The sequence below is a fragment of the Salmo salar genome, chromosome 21 (assembly GCF_965601325.2).
Source record: "Salmo salar chromosome 21, fSalSal1, whole genome shotgun sequence".
NCBI classification, from domain to species: Eukaryota; Metazoa; Chordata; class Actinopteri; order Salmoniformes; family Salmonidae; genus Salmo; species Salmo salar.
The window spans coordinates 36,172,082-36,194,560 of record NC_138311.1 but is presented as its reverse complement, the minus strand read 5'-3'; the positions used below and the strand labels follow the sequence as shown (position 1 = coordinate 36,194,560).

Below are 22,479 nucleotides of genomic sequence, written 5' to 3'. Positions count from 1 at the left end.
GTCTGCGGTCAAACGACCACCCCTCATCACTGTCAAACGCTCCCTAAAACACTTCAGCGAACAGACCTTTCTAATCGACCTGGACGGGGTATCCTGGAATGACATTGACCTCATCCCATCAGTAGAGGATGCCTGGTTATTCTTTAAAAGTGACTTCCTCACCAACTTAAATAAGCATGCCCCATTCAAAAAATTTTGAACCAGGAATAGATATAGCCCTTGGTTCACTCCAGACCTGTCTCCCCTTGACCAGCACAAAAACATCCTGTGGTGTTCTGCATTAGCATCGAATAGTCCCCGTGATATGCAACTTTTCAGGGAAGTTAGAAACCAATATACACAGGCAGTTAGGAAAGCTAAGACTAGCTTTTTCAAACAGTAATTTGCATCCTGTAGTACAAACTCAAAAAAGTTCTGGGACACTGTAAAGTCCATGGAGAATAAGAGCACCTCCTCCCAGCTGCCCACTGCACTGAGGCTAGGAAACACTGTCACTACCGATAAATCCACTATAACTGAGAATTTCAACAAGCATTTTTCTACAGCTGGCCATGCTTTCCACCTGGCTACCCCTACCCCGGTCAACAGCCCTGCACTCCCCACAGCAACTCACCCAAACTTCCCCCACTTCTCCTCCTAAATCCAGATAGCTGATGTTCTGAACGAGCTGCAAAATCTGAACCCCTACAAATCAGCCCTTTGTCTTAGGTTTTGAGGACCACCCCTCTCCCCCGATGGCCATCCGGCATCTCCTGAGTGTTCAACCTTGGGGAAGGGGATTCCAGTACCTGGTTGACTAGGAGGGTTATGGCCCAGAGGAGAGGTGCTGGGTCCCCGCTAGGAACATCCTGGACTCATCACTGAGTTCCACCGCTGTCACCCCGGTAGAACACCCGGGGGGGGTACTGTCACACCCTGATCCGTTTCACCTGTCTTGTGCTTGTCTCCACCCCAACACCAAGTGTCTGCCATTTGTCCCCATTATCGCCTGTGTATTTATACCTGTGTTTTCTGTTTGTCTGTGCCAGTTCGTCTTCCTGTTTTTCTAGTTTTGTTTTCTAGTCTTCCCAGTTCTGACCATTCTGCCTGCCGTTCTGTCTCTGATTGCCTTCAATTACTGACCTCTGCCTGCCCTTGACCAGCCATTTGCTTGCCCCCAGTTTTTATAATAAATATCTGAGATTCAAACTGTCAGCCTCCTGTGTCTACATCTGGGTCTTATCCTGAGTCGTTATATCTTTAGTGTCTTGTTCTCTGTGGCGCTCCTGCTGAGGACAATCAAACACAATTTAACAGCTCTGAAATCTTTGTCCAAGAAGGCTGACCTGTCCTGAATGTGATTCACTCTCTTCCCTAAATGAGTCCGTCTCCCTTCATGTGAAACCCTTTCTTCATTAGTAAAATCCCAAACCCCGGCTCCAGCCTGCTCCTCAGTGTTTCAGAACATGAACTACCATCTATCCTCTCACATTACTGAATGGTGCAGGGAAGAGCGGGACAAACCGGCTGCCACCATCTGTTCCTGGTGTTCAGGCTTCTTCCAGACTTGGGTTCAAATACTATTTGAAATCTTTCAAATACCATGAGCATTTGCTCTAGCCTGCCTGAAGTGCCATATGGGCGGGGTTTGCAGTTGTGGGACTATTCTATTGGTTCCATTACGCCAGGCAAGTTCAATGAAAGTACATACAATGTGTACAAAACATTAAGAACGCCTGCTCTTTCCATGACATAGTTTTCACCTGGATTCACCTGGTCAGCCTATGATTCCTTATCGATGTCACTTGTTAAATCCATTTCAACCAGTGTAGATGAAGGGGAGGAGACCAGTTAAAGAAGGATTTTTAAGCCTTGAGACAATTAAGACATGGATTGTGTATGTGTGCCATTCAGAGGGTTAATGGGCAAGACAAAATATTTAAGTACCTTTGAACGGGGTATGGTAGTAGGTTCCAGGCACACCGTTTTTTGTCAAGAACCAAAACACTGCTGGGTTTTTCACGCTCAACAGCTTCCCGTGTGTATCAAGAATGGTCCCCCTCCCAAAGAACATCCAGCCAACTTGACAACTGTGGGAAGCATTGGAGTCAACATGGGCCAGCATCCCTGTGGAACGCTTTTGACACCTTGTAAATTCCATTCCCCGACGAATTGAGTCTGTTCTGAGGGCAAAAGGGGGGGATGCAGCTCAATATAAAGTACTTGTTGAAATGATTTCAGAGTAGCCTATTTGAACCCAGGTCTGCTATGCTCAGGCTTCTTCTCCTCTAACTCCTCAATATCATTATATTGATCTAACTTCTCCGTCTCACTCCATTGTTGGTGGCTGCAAAAAGAAGCAAGCCAATTTAATTAGAGGGAATAAAGATCATCTCCCCCGACTGACAGAGAGAGCTGGCTGGAGACAGGGACCAAATGACAAACAGGGCTGTGTTAACAACAGTGATATACTTACAGGGGAAAAGGCCACTGAGAGAAGGGGGGTAGAGGGGTAGGTGAATTGTTTTGGGAAAGGGGGGAAGAGTGTACCTCCTCACCCACCTCCTTCGCACTCTCCTCTCCAACAATACAGTGATGTACAGGGGAAAAGTTACTAAAGGAAGGGAGGTAGTTTTGGTAAAGCGTGGAGAGGGAGGTTTGGCTTATGATTTCCCCCCTGTCCCAAAACTACCCTCCCTCACCTCCAACATTACAGTAAGCTGGTGCTGGCACCCTGTCCTGTCTGAATCAATCTTGGCACATCTGCCTGATTCAGACCGTAAACAGGATTATAGGGGGACTCATCCGCTTGACGCTAATTGGGTTCGCAGTTTCTGCACATGCCCAATCTTTCAGGTGCTACTCTGCTCTGCATATAAAGATTCACTCCATACAGAAAGGGCTGCTCATGCCTTCATTCAGGCCCAGATTCACATTAACAAAGTTGGCTGGCTGAGAGTTGTTTGGAACTTGGTTTGGGTTATTTAGGGTTTTGGCACTTAAATCTGTGAAACTAATTAGGAAGAGTTAAGGGTGGATTTGGTTTGTATGGGATGCAAACATAGTCCCTAATGGATTATCCTTCATCATTTCCAAGTCATGGCATTAAATTACAATTCAATAATATGTTATGTTCTAGACTATAGAGGATGGGAATATTTTTAAAACTCAGGTTTTATCTATCTATTTTAAGTGACTGTGATAGAAGAAGCCACATCACTACTGAAAATGAAAACAGACGGGTGCATCTCTCTCTCTCATAAATTTTGGGCGGGAAAATACAAAGGATTACTCACTACTATCAACAACTAGTCATTATGTTACAACCTGTGCTGTTCACTGAGTAACACCTGAGAGGTTGGTGTTAGACAGGTGTGTGTGTGTGTAGAAATGCTTTGATTGATAAAAACTAAATACATTGATGGACTGCATTTGCCAGAAAATACTATCCTGTAGTTTCCTATCCTGTCGTTACTATCCTGTAGAATCAAGACGATACATCATGATTGTTGGAAGAGTAAGTGACAGATTGAGAGGACTAATCTGTAGTCATATTTGCGCCACAATTTATGACAGTGAAATTAATTAGCTGAACGGTACAGTGAGTACAGTAACCACAGTGAGGGTTCAGAATGTGTGTGACCCCTCCATATTACAAGAGGGACAGATAGACAGAGGATGCATCCCAAATGGCATACTATTCCCTATATAGTGAACTACTTTTGACCAGAGCCCAATGGGCCTGGTCAAAAATAGTGCACCAAATAGGGAATAGGGTGCCATTTGGGACTGACAGTGTCACAGTCTAATTGCACAAAGGGAACAAACAGACACTGGCGTATGCTCTGATTGCTTCCTGGGTGCTTCAAAACAGCAATATAAAAATTGAAATATTGGGTTTCACTGTGTGTGTGTGTGTGTGTGTGTGTGTGTGTGTGTGTGTGTGTGTGTGTGTGTGTGTGTGTGTGTGTGTGTGTGTGTGTGTGTGTGTGTGTGCGTGCATGTGGACGCGTAGGCAGACCACCGAAGGCACAGGTGGAAAATATGATCCTAGGCACCACACTGTGAACCACACAACATGGGGGGAAAGAAGAGCATTACACTGACCTGGCACAGACTGGCTATGCTTGGACACTTGTCAACACAACAAACATCAGACTCATCTGGGACTCAGAGCACTCTACTGTACGAAACAACAGCGACTACATCTGAAATAAGACAAAGAGAAGTTTAATCTGAGGAGAAAAACATGTTTTAGAGATAACTATGTCTTAGTTATCTCTAAAACATGTTGTTATTCTCCTTAAACTGCTCTTTGTCTTGTAGCCATTGTTGTTGATCACACATTAACACATTGAATGAAGAAGAACCCAACAGAGATTCATATTTACACATCTACTGTAACGTACAGATTTACAAAAAAAAGTAATTTCTTGATATCAGATGAAATGCATGTTTGAAAATGGGTTTTGAATTGATGCGTTGTGTCCATACATTAACAATACATTATTTAACGGTACGTGATATGCTTTGCCCCGTCTGCTGCAAGCAGGAGCAGTGTTGGGGAGAATCTTGTCTCCATCTGGCAGCAATTCCGTTTTCTAGAGCTCCTCACTGTGCCCCAAATGAAGGGGTGTACCCATCATGTCCTTTCAAATCAGAATCATGTTCATCAGAGAAAGACACAAGTCAGGCTGGAGAGAAGAGTTTAGAGATATAAGATATATCAGAACTGCTCTAATTCTACCGTATTTCTATGGACCAGTGTGCCTGTCATTGTTTGACTGAGTTGATTAGATTCATTTTGGGGTAAAGCAAATATTAACATACAGTGCCAGTCAAAAGTTGACACACCTACTCATTCATGGATTTTTCTTTATTTTTACTATTTTCTACATTGTAGAATAATAGTGAAGACATCAAAACATTGAAATAACACATATGGAATCATTTAGTAACCAAAAAAAGTGTTAAACAAATCAAAGTATATATTTACATTTTAGATTCTTCAAAAAGTAGCCACCCTTTGCTTTGATGACAGCTTTGCACACGCATGGAATTCTCTCAACCAGGAGTTCCCACATATGCTGGGCACAGTTTGGCTGCTTTTCCTTCAATCTGCAGTCCAACTCATCCCAAACCATCTCAATTGGGTTGAGGTCGGGTGATTGTGGGGGCCAGGTCATCTGATGTCCCACTAAGCGCAAACCAGATGGGATGGCGTATCGCTGCAGAATGCTGTGGTAGCCATGCTGGTTAAGTGTGCCTAGAATTCTAAATAAATCACTGACAGTGTCACCAGCAAAGCACCCCCACACCATCACACCTCCATGCTTTACGATGGGAATCACACATGCAGAGATCATCCATTTACCTACTCTGCGTCACACAAAGACAAAGCGGTTGGAACCAAAAATCTCACATTTGGACAGATTTCTACCGGTCTAATGTCCATTGCTCGTGTTTCTTGGACCAAGCAAGTCTCTTCTTCTTGTTGGTGTCCTTTAGTAGTGGTTTCTTTGCAGCAATTCGACCATGAAGGCCTGATTCACGCAGTCTCCTCTGAACAGTTGATGTTGAGATATGTCTGTTAAATGAACTCTGTGAAGCATTTATTTTGGCTGCAATCGGAGGTGCAGTTAACTCTAATGAACTTATCCCCTGCAGCAGAGGCAACTCTGGGTCTTCCTTTCCTGTGGCAGTCCTCGTGAGAGCCAGTTTTATCATAGCGCTTGACGGTGTTTGCTACTGCACTTGAAGTTCTTGATATTTTCCAGATTGACTGACTGTCTTAAAGTAATGATGGACTGTCATTTCTCTTTGCTTATTTGAGCTGTTCTTGCCATAATATGGACTTTTACCAAATAGGGCTATCTTGTATATACCACCCCTACCTTGTCACAAACGCATTAAGGAAAGAAATTCCACAAATTAACAAGGCACACCTGTTAATTGAAATGCATTCCAGGTGACTACCTCATGGAGCTGGTTGAGAGAATGCCAAGAGTGTGCAAAGCTGTTAACAAGGCAAAGGGTGGCTACTTTGAAGAATCTCAAATATAAAATATATTTTGATTTGTTGAACAATTATTTGGTTACTACCTGATTCCATATGTGTTATTTCATAGTGTTGATGTCTTCACTATTATTCTACAATGTTGAAAATAGTAAAAATAAAGAAAAACCCTTGAATGAGTAGGTGTGTCCAAACTTTTGACTGGTACTGTATATCAGGAACAAGTGAGGCCCTTGTATGGAGCGTTGCGGGACACCACACTAGATTATTTTAGGCCCCCGAAAGAATTCCATCAATGTCACATTATTATGTTTTATCGTATTTTGTGTTCAGATTTAAAGGCATTATGACATCCAACTTTTCATCACAATTATATGACTATACTGAATTATATCACAAATTGAATGGCTGCTTTCAGCACACCTTGATAATGTTTGAGTATTCCCAAAATGTACTCAGGATTCAACTGTAAATCCATCAGAGCAGGGAGAGCCCCCACAGGTTTATCTATCTTTCAGATAAGATCTCTGGAGACATAGTGGATATATAATATATATCTATAGTCAGACTCTAGAGAGGAGAGGCTCTATGTTATTTGACCCTGTGTGTCAACTACGTGTTGTATTGATCCTTATACAGCCGTGACCCATAACATATGGGCTGAACATAGACTCTGCTGTGTGGCCTGGAGCAGATATATACATCACCAGTCAAAGACAATAGCAGACAACTATAGGGCCTCAGCATGGGGTTGGGTTTCCCTGTCAATCCTAAACTAGAGATGAAAAACAAAGGCTTGTTGAAAATGTCAACAACTTTGGTCTCAGAACATGTACGCAGCCTACACATGCTCATATTTCAACCTCCATGTGTAGCCTACACATGCTCATATTTCAACCTCCATGTAGCCTACACATGCTCATATTTCAACCTCCATGTAGCCTACACATGCTCATATTTCAACCTCCATGTAGCCTACACATGCTCATATTTCAACCTCCATGTAGCCTACACATGCTCATATTTCAACCTCCATGTGTAGCCTACCCATGCTCATATTTTAACCTCCATGTGTAGCCTACCCATGCTCATATTTCAACCTCCATGTAGCCTACACATGCTCATATTTCAACCTCCATGTAGCCTACACATGCTCATATTTCAACCTCCATGTAGCCTACACATGCTCATATTTCAACCTCCATGTAGCCTACACATGCTCATATTTCAACCTTCATGTAGCCTACACATGCTCATATTTCAACCTCCATGTAGCCTACAGTCGTGGCCAAAAGTTTTGAGAATGACACAAATATTAATTTCCACAAAGTTTGCTGCTTCAGTGTCTTTAGATATTTTTTCAGATGTTACTATGGAATACTGAAGTATAATTACAAGCATTTCATAAGTGTCAAAGGCTTTTATTGACAATTACATGAAGTTGATGCAAAGAGTCAATATTTGCAGTGTTGACCCTTCTTTTTCAAGACCTCTGCAATCCGCCCTGGCATGCTGTCAATTAAATTCCGGGCCTGAATCAACTTTAGGAGACGGTCCTGGCGCTTGCTGGACTTTCTTGGGCCTCTGAAGCCTTCTTCACAACAACTGAACCACTCTCCTTGAAGTTCTTGATGATCCGATAAATGGTTGATTTAGGTGTAATCTTACTGGCAGGAATATGCTTGCCTGTGAAGCCCTTTTTTTGCAAAGCAATGATGACGGCACGTGTTTCCTTGCAGGTAACCATGGTTGACAGAGGAAGAACAATGATTCCAAGCATGACCCTCCTTTTGAAGCTTCCAGTCTGTTATTCAAACTCAATCAGCATGACAGAGTGATCTCCAGCCTTGTCCTCGTCAACACTCACACCTGTGTTAACGAGAGAATCACTGACATGATGTCAGCTGGTCCTTTTGTGGCAGGGCTGAAATGCAGTGGAAATGTTTTGTTTTGCGATTCAGTTAATTTACATGGCAAAGAGGGACTTTGCAATTAATTGCAATTCATCTGATCACTCTTCATAACATTCTGGAGTATATGCAAATTGCCATCATACAAACTAAGGCAGCAGACTTTGTGAAAATGTATATTTGTGTCATTCTCAAAACTTTTGGCCACGACTGTACACATGCTCATATTTCAACTTCTATGTAGCCTACACATGCTCGTGTCGCATTAGCCATCAATCCTCAAGCCTGTTGCCTGAGATTTATGCTGACAATTAGCTGATAATATTGTTATATTTATAAGAAGGGATTGTAGTTGTTTATTCATGAAGTAAACTGAAATCCCAATTATCCTCATTGGTTTTCAAGCTTGGACATACTGCATAGATTCTATTCCATAATACATTTTAATCTTTCAAAATAGGACTCTATTCTAGACAAAAATAAAATGTGTCTTTCTTTAGACACTACCAAAAACCTCTGTGGGGTAATAAAACTCAGAAAACTGGGACTAGGCTGTCCAGGCGACCAGTAGTGGGGACTGAGGTTTCTGATGAGCCAAGAACTGTCTCAGAGTTTTGGGGATGACAGGTTATTTATACATCTCACTTCAACATCTGACTACCCACATGAGAACTGGCCAGAGAAATCATATCCCTCTCTTAGGAACTGATCCTGACCAAAAGATATCTAGGCCAGAGTGAGAAAAAAAAAATTACATTTAGAAAAAACAAAATGCTATGTGTGTCAATCTAAATTGTAATTTGATAATTTAACTAATCTTGTATTCTAAATTGTGAGATGATATTGTTTCCTCAGGTGCCTATCGTGTAATAAGACGCATTTGAGAAATGAAGTGGCATATTTGACATGCCATTTAGTCTCTGCGTAGCCAGGGGCTTAGTAACATACAATAGCCTAAATATAATAAAGTCTTTACAGTCCTCTTTGATCAGGTCAAGACCATTCGTTATGACCAGATGATCTGTTCAACATTCAACATGCTCTCTGTGGTCTCCACCATCTCCAATTCACATACCACCCCAACAGACCAACAGATGGCCCAATCTCTACTGCACTCCACACTGCTCTCACCCACCTGGACAAAAGGAACACCTACAGTTGAAGTCTACAAACACCTTAGCCAAATACATTTAAACTCAGCTTTTCACAATTCCTGACATTTAATCCTAGTAAATGTTCCCTTTCTTAGGTCAGTTAGGATCACCACTACATTTTAAGAATGTGAAATGTCAAAACAATAGTAGAGAGAAAGATTTATTTCAGCTTTTATTTCTTTCATCATATTCCCAGCGGGTCAGAAATGTACATACACTCAATTAGTATTTGGTAGCATTGCCTTTAAATTGTTGAACTTGGGTCAAACGTTTCGGGTAGCTTTCCACAATAAGTTGGGTGAATTTTGGCCCATTCCTCCTGACAGAGCTGGTCTAACTGAGTCAGGTTTGTAGGCCTCCTTGCTCACACGTGCTTTTTCAGTTCTGCCCACACATTTTCAATGGGATTGAGGTGAGGGCTCTGTGATGGCCACTCCAATACCTTGACTTTGTTGTCCTTAAGCCATTTTGCCACAACTTTAGAAGAATGCTTGGGGTCATTGTCTATTTGGAAGACCCATTTGCGACCAAGCTTTAACATCCTGACTGATGTCTTGAGATGTTGCTTCAATATATCCACATAATTTTCCATCCTCATGATGCCATCTATTTTGTGAAGTGCACCAGTCCCTCCTGCAGCAAAGCACCCCAACAACATGATGCTGCCACCCCCGTGCTTCACGGTTGGAATGGTGTTCTTCGGCTTGCAAGTCTCCCTCCTTTCCCTCCAAACATAACGATGGTCGTTATGGCCAAACAGTTCTATTTTTGTTTCATCAGACCAGAGGACATTTCTCCAAAATGTACAATCTTTGTCCCCATGTGCAGTTGCAAACCATAGTCTGGCTTCTTTATGACAGTTTTGTAGCAGTGGCTTCTTCCATGCTGAGCGGCCTTTCAGGTTATGTCTATATAGGACTCATTTTACTGTGGATATAGATACTTTTGTACCTGTTTCCTCCAGCATCTTCACAAGGTCCTTTGCTGTTGTTCTGGGATTGTTTTGCACTTTTCGCACCAAAGTACGCTCTTCTCTAGGAGACAGAACACGTCTTCTTCCTGAGAGGTATGATGGCTGCGTGGTCCCATGGTGTTTATACTTGCGTACTATTGTTTGTACAGATGAACGTGGTACCTTCAGGCGTTTGGAAATTGCTCCCAAGGATGAACCAGACTTGTGGAGGTCTACAATGTTTTTTCTGAGGTCTTGGTTGATTTCTTTTGATTTTCCCATAATGTCAAGCAGAGAGGCACTGAGTTTGAAGATAGGCCTTGAAATACATCCACAGGTACACCTCCAATTGACTCAAATGATGTCAATTAGCCTATCAGAAGCTTCTAAAGCCATGACATCATTTTCTGGAATTTTCCAAGCTGTTTAAAAAGGCACAGTCAACTTAGTGTATGTAAACGTCTGACCCACTGGAATTGTGATACAGTGAATTATAAGTGAAATAATCTATCTGTAAACAATTGTTGGAAAAATGACTTGTGTCATGCACAAAGTAGATGTCCTAACCGACTTGCCAAAACTAGCCCATAGAGGTTAACCTGTTGGGGATAGGGGGCAGTATTTGCCAGGCCGGATAAAACAATACCCGATTTAATCTGGTTACTACTCCTGCCCAGTAACTAGAATATGCATATGATTAGTAGATTTGGATAGAAAACACTCTAAAGTTTCTAAAACTGTTTGAATGGTGTCTGTGAGTATAACAGAACTCATTCGGCAGGCAAAAACCTGAGAAGATTCCATGCAGGAAGTGGAAATCTGATTTGTGGAATCACCTTCAACACTTTGCCTATGAGACACACCGTGAGTTAGGATTCATTTAGCACTTCCTAAGGCTTCCACTAGATGTCAACAGTCTTTACAAAGTGGGTTGAGTCTTCTATGGTAGAAACTGACCGAAAGAGAGGCTTGGAAAGTTGGTCACAGGGGGAGGGCCATTACTACTATGACGCGGGCGCCCATGGGAACCCTTTTGTTCCGAAACGTTTAGTAAGACAATGCAATAATCTGCCTTGAATATTATTGAAGCTCTGGTTGAAAAAGGCCCTAAAGATTTATGTTATACAACGTTTGACACGGAACGCGTAACTATATATTTTTTTCTCTTTCGTGGCGACAAGTCCCGCGCGCTACAGTACATTATGAGTAGCCTTCGGAACGCGCTAACAAGAAGGAGCTATTGGGACATAAATTATTAACTTTTTCGAACAAAACTACATTTGTTGTGTACCTGGGATTCCTGGAAGTGCCTTCTGATGAAGATAATCAAAAGGTAAGGGAATATTTACAATAGTATATTTGATTTTAGATGGTTCCAAGATGGCGCTAACATGTATCGCCTAGCCTATTTTTCTGAGCACCCCACCTCGTTTATTACAAAGTGTGATTTCCCAGTAAAGTTATTTTTAAATCTGGCAATGCGGTTGCATTCACGAGATGTTAATGTTAATCTATAATTCTTTGAATGACAATATTACATTTTAACAATGTTTTCGAATAGTAATTTTGTAAATTGTAGCGCTGATTCACCGGAAGCATTTGAGGGAAAATATTTTCTGAACGTCACGCGCCGATGTAAAATGCTGTTTTTATATATAAATATGAACTTTATCGAACAAAAAAATGCATGTATTGTGTAACATGATGTCCTAGGAGTGACATCTGATGAAGATTGTCAAAGGTTAGTGCTGCATTTAGCTGTGTTTTGGGTATTTGTGATGCATGCTAGTTGCTTTGAAAATGGCAGTGTGATTTTTTTGGGGTACTCTCCTAACATAATCTAATGTTTTCCTTTTGCTGTAAAGCCTTTTTGAAATCGGACAACGTGGTTCGATTCAGGAGAGGTGTATCTATAAAATGGTGTAAAATAGTCATATGTTTGAGAAATTGAAGTTATAGCATTTATGAGGTATTTGTATTTCGCGCGACGCGATTCCACTGGCTGTTGACTAGGGTGGGACGCAAGCGTCTCAGGTTCCCAGAGAGGTTAACAAGACATTTGTGGAGTGGTTGAAAAACGAGTTTTAATGACTCCAACCTATGTGTATGTAAACTTCCGACTTCAACTGTATGTAGGAATGTTGTTAATTGACTACAGCTCAGCATTCAACACCATAGTCCACTCCAAGCTCATCACCATGCTCAGGACCCTGGGACTGAACACCTCCCACTGCAACTGGATCCTGGACTTCCTGACGGGCGGGTAGCTAACAACACATCCACCACGCTGACCATCAACACGGGGGCCCCTCAGGGGTGTGTGCTTAATCCTCCTTTACTCCCTGGTCACTCATGACTGGTAACTCCAACACCATCATCAAGATTCTGATGACACGATGGTGGCAGGACTGATCACAGACCACGATGAGGCAGCCTATAGGGAGCAGATCAGAGACCTGGCAGTGTGGTGCCAGGACAACAACCTCTCCCTTAAAACTTCTTAGGGCTAGGCCCCTTTCTTCTCCACGTCCTGCCTGAATGATGTGCCCAAAGTAAACTTCCTGTAGCTCAGGCCCTGAAGCCAGGATATAATTGGTACCATTGGAAAGAAAACATTTTAAAATAATGTAGGAATATATAACACAATAGATATGGTAGGAGAAAATCCAAAGAAAAACCAACCATATTTTTTTTTGAGAGAGAGAGACCATCCTCTTACAATCGCAAGAGAAAGGTTATATTGAAAATTAGCTCCCTGGATGCAATTCCTATGGCTTCCACAAAGTGTCAGCAGTCTATGTTCAAGGTTTCAGGCTTGTAACTTCAAAAACAAATAAGAAATATCCGTTTTAGTAGAAGGACACAGTCTTGGAAATTCGTGTTTGCATGCGCCATGAAGACATTACGCACCTGCTAAAATCGGTTTCTTATTGAACATACTTCTTTCCGAAATAAATATTATAGTTCGATTACAATTTAGGGTATCTGAGGAGTAAATAGAAACATATTTTGACTTGTTGAAACAAAGTTTAGGGGTAGATTTTCCGATTCCTTTCTCTGCAAGTTGAACAAGTGGATTAGTCAAATCGATGGCGCCAACTAAACTGAGTTTTTGGGATATAAAGAAGGATTTTATCTAAGAAAACAACACTACATGTTATAGCTGGGACACTTTGGATGACAAATCAGAGGAAGATTTTCAAAAAGTAAGTGAATATTTAATCGTTATATGTGAATGTATGAAACCTGTGCCTGTTGGAAAAATATTTTGATGTGGGGCGCCATCCTCAAACAATCGCATGGCATGTTTTCGCTGTAATAGCTACTGTAAATCGGACAGTGCAGTTAGATTAACCTGTTAGGGCTAGGGGGCAGCATTGACACGGCTGGATAAAAAACATACCCGATTTAATCTGGTTACCACTCCTACTCAGTAACTAGAATATGCATATACTTATTACATATGGATAGAAAACACCCTAAATTTTCTAAAACTGTTTGAATGGTGTCTGTGAGTATAACAGAACTCAAATGGCAGGTCAAAACCTGAGAGATTCCTTTACAGGAAGTGGCCTGTCTGGCCATTTGTTGAACTTCTTTTCCATCTCTATCATTTACTAAGGATCTCTGCTCTAACGTGACACTTCCCACGTCGTCCATAGGCGCTCAGAGCCCGGGAAAAAACAGAACGTCGTCATTCCAGCCCCAGGCTGAAACACATTATCGCCTTTCTCAAGTGGCCGATCAAGAGACACTAGCTTATGCGCGTGACCCCGACCGCCCCCGCCTTTGGGATTTTTTCCTCTGTTTGCCGAAAAGGAGATTCCCTGTCGGAATATTATCGCTTTTCTACGAGAAAAATGTCGTAAAAATTGATTTTAAACAGCGGTTGACATGCTTCGAAGTACGGTAATGGAATACTTAGAATTTTATTGTCACGAATTGCGCCATGCGCGTGACACTTCTTTACTATTTCGGATAGTGTCTGGAACGCACGAACAAAACGCCGCTATTCGGATATAACGATGGATTATTTTGGACCAAACCAACATTTGTTATTGAAGTAGCAGTCCTGGGTGTGTATTCTGACGAAGACAACAAAAGGTAATGAAATTTTTATAATAGTAAATATGATTATGGTGAGTGCTAAACTTGCCGGGTGTCTAAATAGCGAGCCCGTGATGCCTGGGCTATGTAAATAGAATATTGCAAAATGTGCTTTCACCAAAAAGCTATTTTAAAATCGGACATATCGAGTGCATAGAGGAGGTCTGTATCTATAATTCTTAAAATAATTGTTATGCTTTTTGTGAACGTTTATCGTGAGTAATTTAGTAAAATGTTAGCGAATTCCCCGGAAGTGTTGCGGGGGGTATGCTAGTCTCTGAACGTCACATGCTAATGTAAAAAGCTGGTTTTTGATATAAATATGAACTTGATTGAACAAAACATGCATGTATTGTATAACATAATGTCCTAGGGTTGTCATCTGATGAAGATCATCAAAGGTGAGTGCTGCATTTAGCTGTGCTTCTGGGTTTTGGTGACATTATATGCTGGCTTGAAAAATGGGTGTCTGATTATTTCTGGCTTGGTACTCTGCTGACATAATCTAATGTTTTGCTTTCGTTGTAAAGCCTTTTTGAAATCGGACAGTGTGGTTAGATTAACGAGAGTCTTGTCTTTAAAATGGTGTAAAATAGTCATATGTTTGAAAAACTGAAGTTTTTGCATTTTTGAGGTATTTGAATATCGCGCCACGGGATTACACTGGCTGTTGAGTGGGTGGGACGCGCGTCCCACCGCCCATAGAGGTTAACAAGAATTTAAGCTTTCAGCCGATATAAGACACTTATATGTACCTAAATGTTTAAAATCCTTAAGATTTATTATTATTTATTTGAAATGCGCGCCCTCCAGTTTTAACGGAAGTTGTCCCGCTAACAGGACACCGATCCTTAAGTTAACTTCGGCGAGACAAAGCTTATGGACTACAGGAAACGGAGGGCCGAACACGCCCCCATCCACATCGATGGGGAAGTAGTGGAGCGGGTCGAGAGCTTCAAGTTTCTAGGTGTCCACATCACTAAGGAATTAGCATGGTCCACACACACCCACACATTTGTGAAGAGGGCATGACAGAAGAGGACCTCTTCCCCGTCAGGAGGCTGGAAATATTTTGGCATGGGCCCTCAGATCCTCAAAAGGTTCTACAGCTGCACCATTGAGAACATCTTGACTGGCTGCATCACCGCTTGGTATGGCAAGTGCAAGGCACCCGACCACAAGGCGCTACAGAGGGTGGTGAGTAGGGCTGGGAATTGCCAGGGACCTCACAATATGATATCACAATACTTTGGTGCTTATACGATATGTATTGCGATTCTCACGATTCTATATGTACTGCGATTCAATACTGTGATTTTATTGCGATTCGGTGTTTCAAACACATTGCTCACCATATGTCTGCTGCAGACACAGTTTTTATCAGTCATAAAAAATAAAAAATAAAAAAAATGAAAAGAAATTGGCTCCCTATTTAAAAATAACATGGAGAACAAACTATGAAGGAAAGAAATACTGAAGTTTTGGTGCAGGTACAGCCAACTAGAGCAAAAATAATATTGCGATACAGTCAAAATAAATATTCTGATATGTAACTGTATCGATCCCCCCCCCCCATCACTAGTGGTGAGTACGACACGCCCCAACACACACACACACACACACACACACTACTGATGCCACACACTCACCACATACACTGCTTTCACTGTCTATTATCTATCCTGTTGCCTTGTCACTTTACCCCTACCATTATGTATTTAGCTACCTCAATTAACTCATACCCCTGCACATCGACTCGGTGCTGGTATAAATACATTTTATTGTCACATACACCAGATAGGTGCAGTGAAAAGGGGGGGGGTCAGCAATAGTAGTACGGCCCTCCTGGAGCCAATTAGTGTTAAGTACCTTGCTCAAGAGCCCATCAACAAATTGTTCACCTTGCCAGCTTGGGTATTCGAACCAGCGACCTTTCAGTTACTATCCCAATGCTCTAAGCGCTAAGCTACATGCATATACATACAGCCATGTACACTAAGGGTACAAAACATTAGGAACATATGCTCTTTCCACGACATAGACTGACCAGGTGAATACAGGTGAAAGCTATGATCCCTTATTGATGTCACTTGTTAAATCCACTTCAATCACTGTAGATGAAGGGGAGGAGACAGGTTAAAGAAGGATTTTCAAGCCTTGAGACAATTGAGACATGGATTGTGTATGTGTGCCATTCAGATGGTGAAGGGGCAAGAATAAATATTTAAGCGCCTTTGAACGAGGTATGGTAGTAGGTGCCAGGCGCACCAGGTTTGAGTGTGTCAAGAACTGCAACACTGCTGGGTTTTTCAGGCCCAACAGTTTCCCGTGTGTATCAAGAATAGTCCACCACCCAAAGAACATCCAGCCAACTTGACACAACTGTGGGAAGCATTGGAGTCAACATGGGCCAGCATCCCTGTGGAACGCTTTCGACACCTTGTTGAGTCCATGCCCCGACGAATTTAGGCTGTTCTGAGGGCAAAAGGGGGTGCAACTCAATATTAGGAAGGTAAGCCTAATGTTTAACCCTAACCCTAATCTTTTGTACACTCAATGCATATAGCCATGTTATTTTTACTCGTTATTGCTATTCACTGTGTATTTATTCCTCGTGTCACTATTTCTATTTTTATTATATCTTTAACTCTGCATTGTTGTTAGTCTACACCTACGAAGCATGTGACAAATATAATTAGATTTGGAGGCATGAACTCATACAGTAGATCACACAGATAACATCAGTCAGTGCTTCTAAGTTTATCATTTCCACTCAAAAATATTATCAACCCCTACAAAAATGTCCATTAATTAGAATCCACATAATAATTCACATTTGCTATTGCTGAAGGATTATTTTTCAGCTGTAGGAAACTGGCTCAAATGAAGATCCTACATCTGTAGGAGCCTCTGGGAAAACACAACACTTCAGTATGTTTACATGGAATTAGAATTCACTATGAATATTATCTGTCTGTGGTGAGTTGATGCATAAGAAATGGGGGTGATACTCTCTATTAAAGATTGATTCCGTAACGGTGAAACTAGAGGTCGACCGATTATGATTTTTCAACGCCGATAGCGATACCGATTATTGGACGACCAAAAAAGGCGCTGCCGATTACTCGGGCAATTTTTTTTTCTTTCTTTTTTGTAATAATGACAATTACAACAATACTGAATGAACACTTATTTTAACTTAATATAATACATCAATAAAATCAATTTAGCCTGAAATAAATAATGAAACATGTTCAATTTGGTGTAAATAATGCAAAAACAAAGTGTTGGAGAAGAAAGTAAAAGTGCAATATGTGCCATGTAAAAAAGCTAACGTTTAAGTTCCTTGCTCAGAACATGAGAACATATGAAAGCTGGTGGTTCCTTTTAACATGAGTCTTCAATATTCCCAGGTAAGAAGTTTTAGGTTGTAGTTATTATAGGAATTATAGGACTATTTCTCTCTATACGATTTGTATTTCATATACCTTTGACTATTGGATGTTCTTATATCCACTTTAGGATTGCCAGTGTAACAGTATAGCTTCCGTCCCTCTCCTTGCTCCTACCTGGGCTCGAACCAGGAACACATCGACAACAGCCACCCTCGAGGCAGCATTACCCATGCAGAGCAAGGGGAACAACTACTCCAAGTCTCAGAGCGAGTGACGTTTGAAACGCTATTAGCGCGCACCCGCTAACTAGCTAGCCATTTCACATCGGTTACACCAGCCTAATCTTGGGAGTTGACAGGCTTGAAGTCATAAACAGCGCAATGCTTTGCGAAGAGCTGCTGGCAAACGCACGAAAGTGCTGTATGAATGAATGCTTACAAGCCTGCTGGTGCCTACCAACGCTCAGTCAGACTGCTCTATCAAATCATAGACTTTATTATTACATAATAACACGCAGAAATACGAGCCTTAGGTCATTAATATGGTCAAATCCGGAAACTATCATCTCGAAAACAAAACGTTTTCCTGTCAGTGAAATACGGAACCGTTCCGTATTTTATCTAACGGGTGGCATCCCTAAGTCTAAATATTCCTGTTACATTGCACAACCTTCAATGTTATGTCATAATTATGTAAAATTCTGGAAAATTAGTTCGCAACGAGCCAGGCGGCCCAAACTGTTGCATATACCCTGACTGCGTGCAATGAACACAAAATGACACAATTTCACCTGGTTAATATTGCCTGCTAACCTGGATTTCTTTTAGCTAAATATGCAGGTTTAAAAATATATACTTCTGTGTATTGATTTTAAGAAAGGCAATGATGTTTATGGTTAGGTACAGTGGTGCAACGATTGTGCTTTTTTCGCAAATCTGCTTTTGTTAAATCATCCCCCGTTTGGCGAAGTCGGCTGTCTTTGTTAGGAAGAAATAGTCTTCACAGTTCGCAACGAGCCAGGCGGCCCAAACTGCTGCACGTACCCTGACTCTGTTGCAAGAGAAGTGACACATTTTCCCTAGTTAAAAGAAATTCATGTTAGCAGGCAATATTAACTAAATATGCAGGTTTAAAAATATATACTTGTGTATTGATTTTAAGAAAGGCATTGATGTTTATGGTTGGAGCAACGTGTACATAAGCGATTATATGCAACCCAGGACAGGCTAGATAAACTAGTAATATCATCAACCATGTGTAGTTAACTAGTGATTATGATTGATTGATTTTTCTAAGATAAGTTTAATGCTAGCTAGCAACTTACCTTGGCTTCTACTGCATTCGCGTAACAGGCAGGCTCCTCGTGGAGTGCAATGTAAAGCAGGTGGTTAGAGCGTTGGACTAGTTAACCGTAAGGTTGCAAGATTGAATCCCCAAGCTGACAAGGTAAAAATCTGTCGTTCTGCCCCTGAACAAGGCAATTAACCCACCGTTCCTAGGCCGTCATTGAAAATAAGAATGTGTTCTTAACTGACTTGCCTAGTTAAATAAAGGTCTAAAAAAAATAAAAAAATGTACAAATTTAAAAAATAATAAAGAAAAAAAAAATAGGCCAAATCGGCGTCCAAAAATACCGATTTCCGATTGTTATGAAAACTTGAAATCGGCCCTAATTAATCGGCCATTCCGATTAATCGATCGACCTCTAGGTGAAACGTCTATTTTGGATATTACAACAACAACGAAGTTACTGCAAACAATGCAGACTGTTTTTTTCCCCCTCGGATATCATTGCAAGCGTGATAGAACTGCAGAATATTTACTGCAAAAAGAATTGTCACGCTATATAATAAGTGCATGAATTCAGAATAGTATCTACTTTGATAGGCTCAGTAGGCTACCTCATAAATAACTGTTATTACCTATTCCTCAATAATAACATAAGCTTTTTTTCTGTCAATTAAAAACTCCACAACATTGTATATCTTTGAGCATTAGGTTAACTTCTGCATGTCAGATATACAGGCAACTGTAACTTGTATTTCATGTGATGATTGAGACCACTGTTAGGATCTGCTATCCCGGGCGGAACCCATCAAATCGAGAACTTCCAGTGAATCAGACGTGGCAATTTTTTCTGAGCATTTGTTACCAGCCATAGGGGGTTATTAGACTGATGCTTTCTGGGAGTGCTGGCTAAATACAATTAGCTTGGATTACACATAACCAAAACGTATTGCCTCTAAAGCTTAAGCAAAATTGGACCTCCCGAGAGGCACACAATTGGCCCAGCGTCGTCAGGCTTAGGGGAGGGTTTGGCCGGCCCGGGATGTCCTTGTGCCATCGAGCTCTAGCGACTCCTGTGGTGGGCCAGGCACATGCACATCGACTTCGGTCGTCAGCTGTACAGTGTTTCCTCCGACACATTGGTGCGGCAGGCTTCCGGGTTAAGCGAGCAGTGTGTCAAGAAGCAGTGCGGCTTGGCAAGGCCGTGTTTCGGAGGACGCATGGCTCTTGACCTTCACCTCTACAGAGTCCGTACGGGAGTTACAGTGACGGGACAGGACTAATTGGATATCAATTGGATATCACGAAATTGGGGAGAAAAAGGGGTAAAAATTACTACAAAAAATATATATAAAAAATAAGCTTCAGCTAAATGAAGTCTGCTCTCTCTTTCACTAGGCAATTGATTATTAGAGGCATGAGAGCTATACTGTGCAAAACTGTACAACAACAAACAACAACATAAAGAGTTAAATGTCTACTGCAAACTCTCCAATATGTTTCAGATGTTTTGATTTTATTTGGATGGAAACGTTTCAACTCAGGATCAACCATTATGGATGCTTTTCATCATTTTTATGAAGTCTGACTGGACATTAGAAACTGCTAGAATTTAAATTGATTATCATGAAAAGTGAATCTTTATGTGAAACTTAAAAGTCTGAAAAGTTATCTTTGTATGAAAAGTGTTGAGGTAAATCTTCATATAATTCAACTTGGAGTAAAATTGTAAATCTTAAAAACAAATGTGATGGAATACAAATGTTCATCTATATTTGTACATTAAAAAAGAACAATACATTTCCATTTAGGATGTTAAAAATGTAGTCAAGTGGGGCTTCCTAAACCACCCCATGATGATCACGATGTCTCATGTATCCATCCTTCAATGTGGAGATGCAGATGGTGATGTGTTAGTATCTTTTACTTGGACATATTCTGGCTTTGCATCCCAAATGGTACCCTATTCTTTACCCAGTGCACTACATTTGACAGAAGCCCTGGTCAAAAGTAGTGCACTATGTAGGGAAATGGGTGCCATTTGTGACGCTGCCTAACTGTCCACAGTAGCGCCAGATGCCGTGCTTTAGGTGTTTAGAACAGTCAGCCGGCTGGTCAGAGACGGAGTCTATTACCAACACATCTGTTACACATGACTTTCTGGCAACGGACACTTTCTCTCTTTTAGTCATCTATTTCAGTGTTGTTTTTTTATCTCTGCAAACAGCTCAGAGAATTCAATATTGATGAACAAATGTAATGTATAATATACTTTGTTATTAAACAAGGTAGCTTCCTGTAGGCCTACACATACAGTATTTGTTTACAACATTTGATGTAGGGCTAGGCCTATTAACTGTTGCTAAACTACTATAGTCGCTTAGCCTACCTATCAATATTCAAAACTTTTGTTTCAATAGTTGTCAAGCTATGTCAAAGATAAGTCTAAATCAATTTCATCCCTCCTTGTCAACGGTGACATAAATGGAAGAGCACAGTCAATGGCCAGCCCCTGCTGTAGGATAATGAGCCTCGTTAATGGTCATCTACCTTAAAGTGAGAGTGATATCATGCGCCTTATAGGCAGGCACATTATGCTGGAACAATTACTAGGCTACTTTGTGTTATGTTTCTGTAGGCCGAAATACATTATTTAAAATCGTATTCGACCACATGTAGAGCAGAGCCAGCCAATAGCTGAATAAGCCTTGTTTAAAAGTTCTGGCTGACGCCTCAGCCAAGTAGGGGCTGCACTACGTCATGACATGCGTTTGATAGGCTGACATTGATGTTGCTCATTTTCTGGGGTCAGCTACTGAATCATGTAGCTGTAGGTTAGTTACATCTTCATCCAGTTTATTCTGACATTGTCACTTCATGAGAATTTATCGAATGCATGAACATTCTGTTTCACTAAAGCTGTGAAAAATGGAACACCTGTGTTTTCATGTTAAAATACTATGGTTTATGAATCAACTCCCCGGTGTATGCTAGTGCTACAGTCGGCTGAATCACTGGCAGAAGAAACCAACACACCAGCAGTCTGGCACAGTGAGCTCACCTGTAGGGGTCTCTGGCTGAATAGGACTCCATGTAACCCTCATCGATGTCAGAAGGACGTCGTGACTCTTCTTCCCTATTTGAAATATCCCTCTCACTATCGGCTCGTCGTAATCGGTGTACCGTTTCTCTGACTGTTCATCTTCCCGATCAAACGACTCCTCCGCGCAAAGCTGGGGAGCTGAGACCGAGCGTTTCTCGGTTTTTTGTTGTTGTGGTTGTTGCCTTCTCTTTTTCTTCTTCTTCCCACGGTTTCCTTTACTCACGGGCGACACCGGTTCCGTCTCGCTCAACTCCTCCTGGCTCTCTGACCAAGCGTTCCGTGCATTTGATTTTAAAGGGGATTCAAACATGATTTAAATACGATAACAGTGAAGTCTAATTTTCGGAATGGTGCCTTGGAGACTATTTACTGGGTGGGCGCGTGCCCGCGACGGTAAGGTTATTATGGCTGGTCCGCCAGTTGAAACTTCCCCCCCGGCCTCGCGCGCCCGTGGAGTGGCCGTTCCTCCCGGTCATGCGCCTGCATGTTCAGAGTTTATTTCTTGAAGTTGCTCACTTGCGTCTTATGGATGACATATGGGACCAAGATGACTTTGCTACTTTGATAAATAATACA

General features: G+C 41.5%; 1 protein-coding gene across 2 annotated transcripts in view; it reads right to left on the bottom strand.

The window, feature by feature from the left end:
• Positions 1-22,479, bottom strand: part of cerkl (CERK like autophagy regulator) — a 99,580-nt gene extending 77,101 nt beyond the window's left edge. The window contains exon 1 of one of the 2 annotated variants that reach the window (XM_045704726.2): positions 21,862-22,479. In XM_045704726.2, coding sequence (XP_045560682.1) covers positions 21,862-22,213 — 352 coding nt within the window. In that variant the 5' untranslated portion in view covers positions 22,214-22,479. The remainder of the gene's footprint in view (positions 1-21,861) is intronic. The other variant, XM_045704725.2, reaches the window with a different exon arrangement.